General features: G+C 40.8%; 1 protein-coding gene across 3 annotated transcripts in view; it reads left to right on the top strand.

The window, feature by feature from the left end:
* LOC124046016 (ganglioside-induced differentiation-associated protein 2-like) overlaps positions 1 to 14,057 on the top strand; it is a 33,111-nt gene that overhangs the window by 13,983 nt on the left and 5,071 nt on the right. For 2 of the 3 annotated variants that reach the window (XM_046365935.1, XM_046365944.1), the window contains exons 12-14: positions 1,798 to 1,852; positions 2,676 to 2,819; positions 2,987 to 3,177. In XM_046365935.1, the coding sequence (XP_046221891.1) occupies positions 1,798 to 1,852; positions 2,676 to 2,819; positions 2,987 to 3,040 (253 nt within the window). In that variant the 3' untranslated portion in view covers positions 3,041 to 3,177. Of the gene's footprint in view, positions 1 to 1,797; positions 1,853 to 2,675; positions 2,820 to 2,986; positions 3,178 to 14,057 lie in introns of those variants that run through there. The other variant, XM_046365953.1, reaches the window with a different exon arrangement.

Here is a 14,057-nt window from a genome sequence, read left to right as displayed (position 1 = left end):
ATTGTTGGCTAGACTAATTTACCAATCTAAAAAATGTTAGCTGACATGGGATAATTGAGTGACTGTCAGTGACTGATATAAGAGGAAAAACTGCTTATGCACAACCAAATTTCAGAATTACTATTCTAACTCTCAACAGTAAGTTGAGACCCCGACTGAGTTCCTTTTTGGAAATTGATCGAGCCAGCTGCCCATCTCTGTTCTAGACCAATAAATGGACCTGCTACATTAGGAATCATCTTACCTATAGCTCTTTAGCGTTGGCTCTTGGAGCAGAGGTCCATTTTTGGCAATACTATTCTTCCCCTAGGCCAAGAAGAGAGGAACTCATGATCCTGTCCGGCTGGGGAGAGCGGCTGGTCCACCAAAGAGACAGATTTTGTTCCTTGAGGACTGGCCCAAACAAGGCTCTACTCCACCTCCCTGTGGGGTCTTTTAGGTCTTTCAGAACACCGATGAAACAATGGTTAAATGGTCATTTGTTTGGGGTGTTATTTTTCCAAGTGTCCTGTAAAAGTGTCAGCATGCTTCAGTTCGGCTGAACCGAACGAGTGTGCTCGCATACTCCCTTAAAAGACCTTAACTTGAAAAATGAGAAACTACTACGTTTTAGCCGAGGAGGTCTTAGTCACGCAATTTTACATCTAAGATTTTTGGTGCAGTATTCCTCTAACTCGTTTGCATGCAAATAAAAATCATCTTTCATTGAATGACAAGATTTTATTTAAGAATCTGTACTGTTGACCTGGCACTGACAACGTGGCACTGACAACGTGGCACTGACAACGTGGCACTGACAACGTGGCACTGACAACGTGGCACTGACAACGTGGCACTGACAACGTGGCACTGACAACGTGGCACTGACAACGTGGCACTGACAACGTGGCACTGACAACGTGGCACTGACAACGTGGCACTGACTTCGGCTTGCCTCAAGAAAAAACGACGTGTGCCCAAACAGCCTTACTGAAGTCCAAAATGTCACAAAATGTTGTCATAATATATGCACAAACTCTTCCGAATTGTTTCGGCTGGGAAGCAGGCAGACTCCTGTACTGGCCATGGGTGGTTACTGTCTACACAATGTGCCTCCGAGTGATGGGTTGGTTCCACATTTGGGGACTAAAACCATGTAATTGCATGTTAGTTACATAGGCAGGTGTAGACTATTGATGTTGCATGTCCATGTCAGAGAGGCATGGGAAAGGGTAGAGTGTGTGTGTGTGTGCTGTTGGATGGCCTTGGGTGATTTAATTTTTTTTCTAGTTTGTGTTCTTTTGACAGTACCTTGGCCTGAGGACACCGCAACAATTGGAGCACTTTTATGGACATTTTGGTCGTTTTGTAAAAAATCTCTCTGGTTTGTTCAAAGGACCCAATTGTCTGCAAAAAGAAGAATAACCAGCAAACTGTTCTGGAAATACTTGAGTAAACCTAAGCTGCTTGAAGAACTTGATGGCAGTTAAAATGGGTGATCCATCACTGGAAATGAAACTGGATTGCTATTTAGTTGAATGTTAAAGCTACAATGTAACTTTTTGGGCGACCCAACCAAATTCACATAGAAATTCTCACATTCTCATTGCTAGCAAGTCTAAGAAGCAGTAGATCTGTTCTATGTGTGCTATTTCTATGCTTCTTGTGCTTAAGTCTTCTTTCCATGCATATTTTTGATATTGCGTTTTTTTTTCTTCTCAAGGGCAATAATAAATCATTATAATAATTATAACTATTTAACATGCTAGCCAATAGTGACATGTCAATAAATGGCTTTTGCTTTGTTTTGTATTCTAGGTTTAAGAATAACTTGAGGGCTTTCTACTTTGTACACCCCTCTTTTCGCTCTAAGGTAAAGTCAACAGTACCCCTGTTTTACTGCTTCTCAAACACTTTTTAGGTGTATTTCTACTACTAGGTATTATTAGGATATGTACACTATATACCAGGGTTGGGGTCAATTCCAGTGAGTTCAAGTACACTGAAATAAAAATGATTTTCAATTAGGAAAATTTGGACTTGGAATTTGGTTTACTTTCTGAATTGACTGTTTTATGCCCTCTGTTAAGTTTACAGTCTTTTCTGACCAAGATCAGCAGGGCTCTTTTCACACGCACACACAGCACCCCACTACTGTTCTGTAGTTTCACCAAGACTTCTTTTGGCTGTGAGCCTCCCTGACACATTACCCTGTTCAAGCTTCAACCTCTGGTCTCATTTGCTTTGTTACTGAGTTGAATCAGCCCTTTAGATGGGAGAAGGCTCACAGTTTAGCAATCTACTAATTGGTCAATTTAAAGGATCCAGGAACTCTTGAGGTAACTTGACTCTGAGGTGTGTATGAGAGACGCGCCAGGCATTGTGCTGGGGTCATTAGAATGCATGCTGAAAATGGTTTGGAATGGGAAGCAAAGCACACACTTGCGTAGTAAAGAGGAGAGGGAAGTCTATTGGCCTTATTCAATCAAATCTAATAAGTGGATTTTAGGGAGAAGTACATTCGTCTCAATAGATTACCACTTAAATACAGTGGAAGGCTTCAGCCAAAACACATCTGTGTTATAAACAACTATTACAATTTAACCTTCAGGGCAAGTCCAATTGTAAATACCCCCCCCCATTTTCACCAGTTTCTTTCAATGTTTCTTATCTAATGTTAATTTCTCTTGTGTCAGGTGTCCACCTGGTTCTTCACTACATTCAGTGTGTCAGGGATGAAGCAGAAGGTCCATCATGTAGAGACCCTCCAGCAGCTGTTCACCTGTATCCTGCCTGAACAGATAGACATCCCTCCCTTTGTCCTGGAGTACGATGCACGGGTGAGGCCCTACACACACTATTCTCTCTGTCTAGCTTACCAAACTTGCTGACCTACATCTACAGGGCTACACACACTCATGCATTGAGTTGTGGGTATATTCCCACATTGTAATTGTTGCACTTTGTGTGTTACGATTTTAAAATGTAACATGTACCTTATCTTCAGGCTATTTTTGTTGGTTTGTTCAAAGGACTGAATTGTCTGCAAAAAGAAAAATAACCAGCAAACACTTTTGAGTAAACCCAAGACATTTGCTAAAATGGATGATCCATCACTGGAAATTAAACCGGAATTGTTATGTAATAGAATGTTAAAGCTGCAATATGTCACTTTTTGCGTAACCCAACCAATTTCACATAGAAATGTGACTTATAGATCTGTCATTCTCATTGAAAGCAAGTCTAAGATGCAGTAGATATGTTCTATGTGCGCTATTTCTATGCTTCCCGTGTTTAAGTTTCATTTTTTGTTCTACTTTCGGTTTTGTACACCAGGTGAAAATACAATATTATCAGTTTTGGAAAATACAGTACCAGTCAAAAGTTTGGACACCTACTCATTCAATGACTTAATTATTTTTACATTTACATTTAAGTCATTTAGCAGACGCTCTTATCCAGAGCGACTTACAAATTACTCTTTTCTACATTGTAGAATAATAGTGAAGACAGCAAAACTATGAAATAACACATGGAATCATGTAGTAACCATAAGTGTTCAAGAAATCAAAATATATTTGAGATTCTTCAAATGGCCATCTGTTGACAGCTTTGCACACTCTTGGCATTCTCTCAACCAGCTTCACCTGGAATGCTTTTTCAATAGTCCTGAAGGAGTCTTGCTGAGCACTTGTTGGCTGCTTTTCCTTCACTCTGCAGTCCAAACCATCTCAACTGGGTTGAGGTCTGGTGATTGTGGAGGCCAGGGCATCTGATGCAGCACTCCATCACTCTCCTTCTCGGTCAAATAGCCCTAACACAGCCTGGAGGTGTGTTGGGTCATTGTTCTGTTGATAAACAAATGATGGTCCCACTAAGTGCAAACCAGATGGGATGGTGTATCACTGCAGAATGCTGTGGTAGCCATGCTGGTTAAGTGTGCCTTATTCTCAGTAAATCAGTGTCACCAGCAAAGCACCATCACACATCCACGCTTCACGGTGGGAACCACACATGTGGAGATCATCCGTTCACCTACTCTGCGTCTCACAAAGACACGGCGGTTGGATCCCAAAATCTCACATTTGAACTCATCAGACCAAAGGACTGATTCTCCTTTCTGGTTCTCCTTTCCTGTGGCGATGAGAGCCAGTTTCATCATAGCGCTTGAAGGTTTTTGCGACTGCACTTCAAGAAGCTTTCAAAGTTCTTGAAATTTTCTGGATTGACTGACCTTCATGTCTTAAAGTAATGATTGACTCTCATTTCTCTTTGCTTATTTGAGCTGTTCTTGCCATAATATGGACATAGTCTTTTACCAAAGAGTGTGCAAAGCTGACCACAAAGCGAAGGGTGGCTACTTTGAAGAATCTCAAATGTATTTTTGATTCGTTTAACACCTACTTGATTCCATATTCTTTCATAATTTTGATGTCTTCACTATTATTCTACAATGTAGAAAATAGTAAAAATAATGAAACTGTTGAATGAGTAGGTGTGTCCAAACTTTTGACTGGTACTGGATATTTCACAGCGGTTTAGATGATTCTCTACACTATACTTGCTGCTTTGTCACAAACTGAAATTAGGCAATCTATTAATTTTAGCAACCAGGAAATGGTGAAGCGATTTCTGCATAGTGCATATTTATTTTAGTTATTTATTCTGGGTTATTTCAAAGTTACTGGTCAGTCGCTAAAATACCTCCACTGATGTAAACACTTGATATGCCTGTTTAGTATACTTACACAGGTCTGTGTGTTCTACTTAAAACTCCATTTGTCAGCTGGAGTTATCACCCTAAATCAGATGGAAAGGAAAAGCAGAACTGAAAAGGAATGAGCGTTACACAATAGCTCTTTCAATATATCTTTTTTTGATCTTGTATTGAGATGAAGCAGAGAGAGGGGAAACGATGCAATGATTCCTTACTGGCTCTGGGTGACTTGTTAGTTTGTGGAGTTGGTTCTTTTGTAAGCTTATGCGCTTATAGTGGTGCCTGGAGAAGTGTGTATACTCTAATTATGCTAAAACATTTCCAAAACGCCCGCCCCGTGAAGGAAAGGTGCCCTATGGGAAGAATTCTATGAGAAACGGTGACTTTTACACTCTGAATGACCTAAAATCATAAATTCCATATTGGTCTTTCACAGTCAGGCCAACCCAAGCTGTACTGGGCAAGTAGGCTAATATTAGTCCTCCTATTGAAACCGATAAATGAGACTGTCAACTGAGTCCGAAATTTACAGGTTTCAGATTTTCTCTGTCACTTTTTTTGCATAAATACAACACAATTGTATGTTCTAATGCCATAACAATGCTTAAACCACGTCAGGAGACCACATTTGAGGTCTGGAAAAATCTAATGTTGATTTGAGTGTAGTTGCCTTTTAACTCAATGTGTGCAGGCACGTAGCACTGTTTGGTTAGCAGTATTTCTGTTGTACATGAGATGGAGTTTGCAAAAGAAATGACCACTGGATTGATGCTAATTATCATTATATTCTAGCTCCAAAGTAGACTATGCCTAACATTTTAATATAGTTTTTGGGAAAGCCTTTCCATCTACCAGAAGACATTTAGGCCTATTATTAGCATCCCTGTACTTTTCCTGTTGCTTCATTGTTTGACACCTGGAGATTTTACTTCATATTATGAGGCATTACCTTGCTTCAAAGTAGCATTTTTTTTTTTTGACTTACTCATGCGTTCTATTGGTTTTCTTTAAACTTTCATTGTCTCGCAGCCGACGGCATTATCCTAGTCATATTAGCGGCCCATGAAAGTTGTTGCATCTTTAAATCTCCCTTCTTTCAAAGTTTCTAACCGATATTTCCATCTCTGGCCATGAAACCGCTCGCATGTGCGGTGCTTATTTTAGAATGGTGTTTTCCTGCAATTGAATTTTGGAACATTCATGCGTAAGCCTACTGCTATGTGTACATTGTTGTGCCTAAAATGTGAAGAAATGGTAGTTTGGCAACATTTTAAGATAAACATTCTAATCTGTTCCATCAGCCTTATTAATTGATATGGCATATACATTCGGAAAGTATTCAAACCCCTTGACTCGCATTTTGTTATATAACAGCCTTATTTTAAAATAGATTAAAATGTTGTTTTCCCTCACTAATCTTCACACAACATCCAATAATGACGAAGTAAAAATTTGGTTTCTATAAATTATAGAAAATGTGTGTATTATTTTACTAAAATATTACATTTACATAAGTATTCAGACCCTTTACTCAGTACTTTGGCAGTGAGTTCAGCCTTGAGTTTCTTGTGTATGACGCTACAAGCTTGGGACACCTGTATTTGGAGTTTCATTTATTCTCTACCAGGTTGGATGGGGAGCATCTCTGCACATATATTTTCAGGTCTGTCCAGAGATGTTCAAGTCCGGGCTCTGGCTGGGCCACTCAAGGACATTCAGAAACTTGTCCCAAAGCCACTCGTGCCTTGTTTTGACTGTGTGCTTAGGGTCGTTGTCCTGTTGGAAGGAGAACCTTCGACCCAGTCTGATGTCCTGAGCGCTCTGGAGCAGGACATCAGTGTACTTTTCTCCTGTCATCTTTCCCTCGATCCTGACTAGTCTCCCAGTCCCGCAGCTGAAAAATATCCCCACAGCATGATGCTGCCACCCATGCTTCACCGTAGGAATGGTGCAAGGTTTCCTCTAGACGTGACGCTTGGCATTCAGGCCAAAGCGTTCAATATTGGTTTCTAGAGACTAGAGAATCATTTTCTCAGTCTGAGTCCTTTAGGTGCCTTTTGGCAAACTTGAAGTGGGAGGTCATGTGCTTTTTACTGGTGAGTCCATCTGGTTGGTAGAGTGCTGCAGAGATGGTTGTCCTTCTGGATGATTCCCCCATCTCCACAGAGGAACTCTGGAGCTCTGTCAGAGTGACCATCTGGTTCTTGGTCACCTTCCTGACCAAGGCCCTTCTTCCCAGATTGCTCAGTTTTGCCGGGCAGCCAGCTCTGGGAAGAGTCTTGGTGGTTCCAAACTTCCTCCATTTTAAGAATGATGGAGGCAGGACTCACGTGGGACCGCCAAAAAAGAAGGCAGCACATTAGAGAGCTCCTAATACCCAAATGTAAATACTGAAATTTAACGGCACACATTTTCATTTTTGTCTTAATATATTGACTGGTAGTACAGTTTAATATAAAGATAATTCACATTTTGAAACTTCTCGCTAAACTTCAAGCCTATTCACAGAAGGCCACATTGGCTAGCAAACAAACAGCAAGTCCTCCTGAATCCCCCCCACCAAGACATGGATAAAAACTTCAGAGCTAAAGGAAAAAGTTGATGCGATACAAAAGAGGATGGATGAGGCAGAGGGATGGATTTTGACAGTGGAGGATGCCATCTCCCGCCTGGAGAATGGTAGTGAGAATCACAAGAAAAAGCTGGATATATTGTGGAATTGTGTCGAAGAACTTGAACAGAAGTAGGAGAAATACGGTGATGTTGGTTAATCTGAAAGAGGGGAGTGAGGTTGGCGGTGGACTAATCGTGTGTGTGCGCAGAAAATCACCGAAGAAGGATTTGGATTTGATGACTTGAACGAACCCATCGCAGTTTAACCATGCCTGACGAGAATAGGCCCCCGAGAACGGTTCTCATCCACTTCTTACGATTTACAACCTGGGACAAGGTACTTAAAGCAGCAAAAGAAAAGGGTGGTTCAGTGTGTAGGCCGCCAGCTGTCTTATTTACCCGGACTTGTCCAAGGAACTGGCAATAAAGAGGAAGACGTTTGCAATGGTAAAGAAACATCCCTGAGAAGAACATCAGGCACACACTGGCATTCCCAGCGACCCTGCTCTTTTATTTTGAAGGACAACATGGAGGCAGATTTTTGCTAGAGTAAGGTGTTTAGCCTAGATAAAGAAGATAAGACGAAGTAAACTACAAGTTGAATTGTATGCTGTTTACTATACAAATGAAGGTAGCTTATGTGTTTGCGGAACACAGGGGAGTGTTGCTAATTTAGCCTAGGCTTTCAAGTGCCTCACAGACCATAAGGAATTTTGAGTTGAGACTGCAGGTTATCTATCATCAAGAAGCAACGTTACGTTCCTAGTTGCTATGTTTTATTTTGGGATTGGTTTTCTACGTTTTATTTAACTGTTTTATTGTACAGCTGCAGCATATATCGTGAAATGTTATATACCTGTGTTAAATGGGACACTTCACACTCACAGGCTGTAACTAATCAACACAAATATGGCTAATGGTTATGTAAACATAATCTATTGGAATATAATGGCACATGTGTCCAAAAAGAAGAGTGGAAGGGTTGAAGCAGTAGAAATTAGACACCCAGTTTGTGGTTTGGAAGGGATTTGACAAGACATTTTACAGATGGCACATTTCAAACTGCCTGCAAATTGACATTTCAGTTACATGAAATGGATAACAAAAAGGCAGAATATGTACTGTTTTATACTTTTTAAAACAGTTTTTATGAGGGAGGTGAGACGCTAGGCAGGCTATTAGCGAGACAACTAAAAATGCTGAACACTTCTAACATAATTCCAGCAATTAAGAAGGGCAATAAGATAGTGACTTCAATCAAAGAGAAAGTGTGTTTCAATCAAAGAGAAAGTGTGTTTCAATGTTTTTATGAAGATTTATAATAGATGCATGATTATATAGGTGAACATATTGGAATCGGACAATATTAACTAAAAATGCCAACATCGGTATCGGCCGATGTCTATTTTAACGCCGATGTCAAAGCTGACGTGCATACCTAATATAACGTAGGTACATGATGTAATGATGTGCAATACAGCGTTCCTAACCTAGCCCACAATGTCTGCTGTGTGGGTCGAGCAGTAAACAAGTCGAGCAGTCATTTGAAAGAGTAAGAAAATTCAAAGGCCGAAATTCATGAAAGCAAAGATAATGGAATTCATTGCCCTTGATAATCAACCGTTCTCTGTGGGTGATGTTGGCTTTCGCCGACTGGTCAAGCGCCAGAACACACTACCAAGTCCGCTATTTTTCAGATGTTGCCCTACCAGATGGCGCCACTGCTATTAGCGTCACGCCATTTGGGTCTTTGCGTGTCAAAAGATACAGTACCACTGTCAAAGCTGTATAAACGTCTGCAAACAAAGGCCATGAACGATGTGTTTTCAATACCGCTTTGGTAATAAAGCATAATTTGTTCGACCGCAACTTCGGGGGAAGCTACAGTTGAAGTCGGAAGTTTACATACACATACATACACCATTGCCTACAAACTCAGTTTTTCCCAATTCCTAACATTCAATCCTAGTAAAAATTCCCTGTCTTGGGTCATTTAGGATCACCACTTTATTTTAAGAATGTGAAATGTCAGAATAATAGTGATTTCCGCTTTTATTTCTTTCATCACATTCCCAGTGGGTCAAATGTACATGCACTCAATTAGTATTTGGTAGCATTGCCTATAAAATGTTCAGCTTGGGCCAAATGTTTTGGGAAGCTTGAGGAAGGCTCCCACAATAAGTTGGGTGAATTTTGGCCCATTCCTCCTGACAGAGGTTTGTAGGCCTCCTTGCTCACACACTCTTTTCAGTTCTGCCCAGAAATGTTCTATAGGATTGAGGTCAGTGCTTTGTGATGGCCACTCGTTTTACTGTGACTTTGATGTCCTTAAGTCATTTTTGTTGTGTTTTTTAAAATTTATATAATTTGACCCCTTTTTCTCCCCAATTTCGTGGTATCCAATTGTTTTAGTAGCTACTATCTTGTTTCATCGCTACAACTCCCGTATGTTATCCGGAGAGACGAAGGTTGAAAGTCATGCGTCCTCCAATACACAACCCAACCAAGCCGCACTGCTTCTTAACACAGCGCACATCCAACCCGTACCAATGTGTCGGAGGGAACACAGTGCACCTGGCAACCTTGGTTAGCGCACTGCGCCTGGCCTGCCACGGGAGTTGCTGGTGCGCGATGAGACAAGGACATCCCTACCTCCCTAACCCGGACGACACTAGGCCAATTGTGCGTCGCCCCACGGACCTCCCGGTCGCGGCTGGTTGCGACAAAGCCCGGCCGCGAACCCAGAGTCTCTGATGGCACAGATGGCGTTGCAGTACAGCGCCCTTAACCACTGCGCCACCCGGGAGGCCTTTAAGCCATTTTGCCACAACTTTGGAAGTCTGCTTGGGGTCATTGTCCATTTGGAAGACCCATTTGCGACCAAGCTTTAACTTCCTGACTGATGTCTTGAAACGTTGCTTCAATATATCCACATCATTTTCCATCCTCATGATGCCATCTATTTTGTGAAGTGCACCAGTCCCTCCTGCAGCAAAGCACCCCCACAACATGATGCTGCTACCCCCTTGCTTCACGGTTGGGATGGTGTTCTTCTGCTTGCAAGCCTCCCCCTTTTTCCTCCAAACATTACAATGGTTATTATGGCCAAACAGTTCTGTTTTTGTATCATCAGACCAGAGGACATTTCCCCAAAAAGTACAATCTTTGTCCCCATGTGCAGTTCCAAACCGTAGTCTGGCTTTTTATGGTGGTTTTTGAGCAGTTGCCTCTTCCTTGCTGAGTGGCCTTTCAGGTTATGTTGATATAGGACTCGTTTTACTGTGGATATAGATACTTTTGTACCCGTTTCCTCCAGCATCTTCACAAGGTCTTTGTGTTGCTGTTGTTCTGGGATTGATTTGCACTTTTCGCATCCAAAGGACATTTATCTCTAAGAGACAGAATGCGTCTCCTTCCTGAGCGGTATGACAGCTGTGTGGTCCCATGGTGTTTATACTTTCGTACTATTGTTTGTACAGATGAACATTGTACCTTCAGTCATTTGGAAATTGCTCCCAAGGATGAACCAGACTTGTGGTGGTCTACAATTTTCTTTCTGAGGTCTTGGCTGGTTTCTAATTTTCTATGATAAGCAAAGAGGCACTGATTTTGAGGGTAGGCTTTGAAATACATCCACAGGTACACCCCCAATTGACTCAATTGATGTCAATTAGCCTATCAGAAGCTTCTAAAGCTATGACATTATTTTCTGGAATTATCCAAGCTGTTTAAAGGCAAAGTCAATTTCGTGTTTGTAAACTTCTGAAATAATGTCTGTAAACAATTGTTGGATTAATTACTTGTCATGCACACAGTAGATGTCCTAACCCACTTGCCAAAACTATAGTTTGTTAACAAGACATTTGCGGAGTGGTTAAAAAAACGAGTTTTAATGACTCCAACCTAAGTGTGTGAACTTCCAACTTTAACTGTAGCCAGCACCAATACAACCAGCCTGAAAACAGAAACTGCAGAGTTGCAAAGGAAAAGCCATATCTCTTTCCAGTGTTTGTTGTGCCCATCTTTTTTATTTGCCAGTCTGCCCTAGAAGGCCAACATCCCGGAGTCGCCTCTTCAATGTTGACGTTGACTGGTGTTTTGCGGGTACTATTTAATGAAGCTGCCAGTTGAGGACTTGTGAGGCCACTGTTTCTCAAACTAGACACTCTAATGTACTTGTCCTCTTGCTCAGTTGTGCACCGGGGTCTTTCTATTCTGGTTAGAGACAATTTGCGCTGTTCTGTGAAGGGAGTAGTACACAGCGTTGTATGAGATCTTCAGTTTCTTGTTAATTTCTCGCATGGAATAGCCTTCATTTCTCAGAACAAGAATAGATTGACGAGTTTCAGAAGAAAAGTCGTTTGTTTCTGGCCATTTTGAGCCTGTAATCAAACCCACAAATGCTGATGCTCCCGATACTCAACTAGTCTAAAGAAGGCCAGTTTTATTGCCTTTTTAAATCAGAACAACAGTTTTCAGCTGTGCTAACATAATTGCAAAAGGGTTTTCTAATGATTATTTAGCCTTTTTTGTAAATGATAAACGTGGATTAGCTAACACAACGTGCCATTGGAATACAGGAGTGATGGTTGGTGATAATGGGCTTCTGTACGCCTATGTAGATCTTACACACAAAAAAATCAGCCGTTTTCAGCTACAATAGTCATTTACAACATTAACAATGTCTACACTGTATTTTAATGGACAAAAAAGTTGCCTTTAAAAAAAAGGTAATTTCTAAGTGATTCCAAACCTTTGAACGGTAGTGTATGTAAATGCCAACAAAATAAAATGTTTTGTTTTTGTGTGCAACCTTTTATTTAACATGGCAAGTCATGTAAGAACAAATTCTTATTTACAATGTAAGACTACCCCAGATGACACTGGGCCAATCATCGCCCTCCCAATCATGGCCGGATGTGATACAGCCTGGATTCGAACCAGTGACTCTTGCACTGAGATGCAGTGCCTTAGACCGCTGCATCCATGTGTGGGTTTCAACTATTTAACTGTAATGAATGCTTAAAAGGCTTCTAAAATGTTAAATATCTTTTTTTTTGACAAGAAAATAATTGGATATCTGTATCTGCCAAAAAAGTAATATCGGTGCATCACTAATTTATACACATCCTCCTTTTCAGCGAGCCCTATAGATATGAGTACAGAATACCTGGCTATCTGATAATCTAGGTAAGAGGACATGGACTGTACTATAACAGAAGAGGATGTTAGAGCTGCCATTTTATCTATGAAAGCAGGGAAATCCCTGGGTCTGGACAGCCTTCCTATAGAATATTATAAAAATTCAATATACATTATTAAACCTGTTGACAGTGGTTTTCCCAGGAGGCATTTAAAAATGACTCCCTTCCGGACACCTTTAATGAGGCTTTGATATGGCTGATTCCTAAAAAGGATAGAGATACTACAGAACCTGGGAATTTTAGAGCGATCAGCCTCAATGTGGATAGTAAGATTTTTACGAAGACCCTAGCAATACGCTTAGAAGGCACTACCTAATATTATACATAGTGACCAAGTAGGATTTATTAAGAACCAGACTTCAACTGGGCGGCAGGGTAGCCTAGTGGTTAGAGCGTTGGACTAGTAACCGAAAGTTTGCAAGTTCAAATCCCTGAGCTGACAAGGTACAAATCTGTCGTTCTGCCCCTGAACAGGCAGTTAACCCACTGTTCCTAGGCCGTCATTGAAAATAAGAATTTGTTCTTAACTGACTTGCCTAGTAAAATAAAGGTTTAAAAAAAAACTGATATGAGGCTCTTACATCTCATTTAGTTAAACCAATCAAATATAGTTCTTATCACTGCTTTCTCCTTAGATTCTGAAGGCATTTGATAGGGTAGAGTGGGCTTTTCTCTTAAGAATCCTAGAAAAACGTGGTTCTGGCCTGACTTGTAAATGGATAGGGTCCTCTATTCTAATCCTAAAGCATCATTACAAATGGAATTAGGTCTCCTTTTTTTTGTCTTTCTAGAGGCACAAGGCAGTGTTGCTCGCTCTCCCCTCTCCTGTTCACCATAGTTTTAGAGCCCTTGCGACAATGATAAGAACAGATCCAGAAATAAGGGGTGTACATTGAGGAGGAAAATAATTCAAGCTGCTTATGTATGCAGATGATATTCTACTGCTGGACTCTGATCCTCTTCAGTCTGTACCATGATTACTTGTATTGAATCATATTCTAGTATGGCAGGCTACAAAATCAATTGGAATAAATCAAATACAGTTTTATCGACCACATACACATAGTTAGCAGAGGTTAATGCGAGTGTAGCGAAATGCTTGTGCTTCTAGTTCCAACAGTGCAGTAATATCTAACAATTTCCCAACAACTACCTAATAAAAGACACAATTCTAAAGGGGTGAATATGTACATAGAAATATATGGATGAGCGATGGCCGAGCGGCATACGCAAGTGCAATAGATGGTATAAAATACAGTGTATATACATAGGCTATGAGTAAGATAAGATATGTAAACATCATTAAAGTGGCATTGTTTAAAGTGATTAGTGATCCATTTATTAAATTGGGTCTCAATGTAGGGACCAGCCTCTCTGATTTAGTGATGGCTGTTTAACAGTCTGATGGTCATGATAGCTGTTTTTCAGTCCCTTGTTCCCAGCTTTGATGCACCTGTACTGAACTCTCCTTCTGGATGGTAGCGGTGTGAACAGGCATTGGCTTGGGTGGTTGTCCTTGATGATCTTTTTGGCCTTCTTGTGAC

The sequence above is a fragment of the Oncorhynchus gorbuscha genome, linkage group LG01, assembly GCF_021184085.1.
Source record: "Oncorhynchus gorbuscha isolate QuinsamMale2020 ecotype Even-year linkage group LG01, OgorEven_v1.0, whole genome shotgun sequence".
In the NCBI taxonomy this organism is placed as follows: domain Eukaryota; kingdom Metazoa; phylum Chordata; class Actinopteri; order Salmoniformes; family Salmonidae; genus Oncorhynchus; species Oncorhynchus gorbuscha.
The sequence above is the reverse complement of the archived record's forward strand: the minus strand, read 5'-3'. Positions and strand labels throughout refer to the sequence as shown.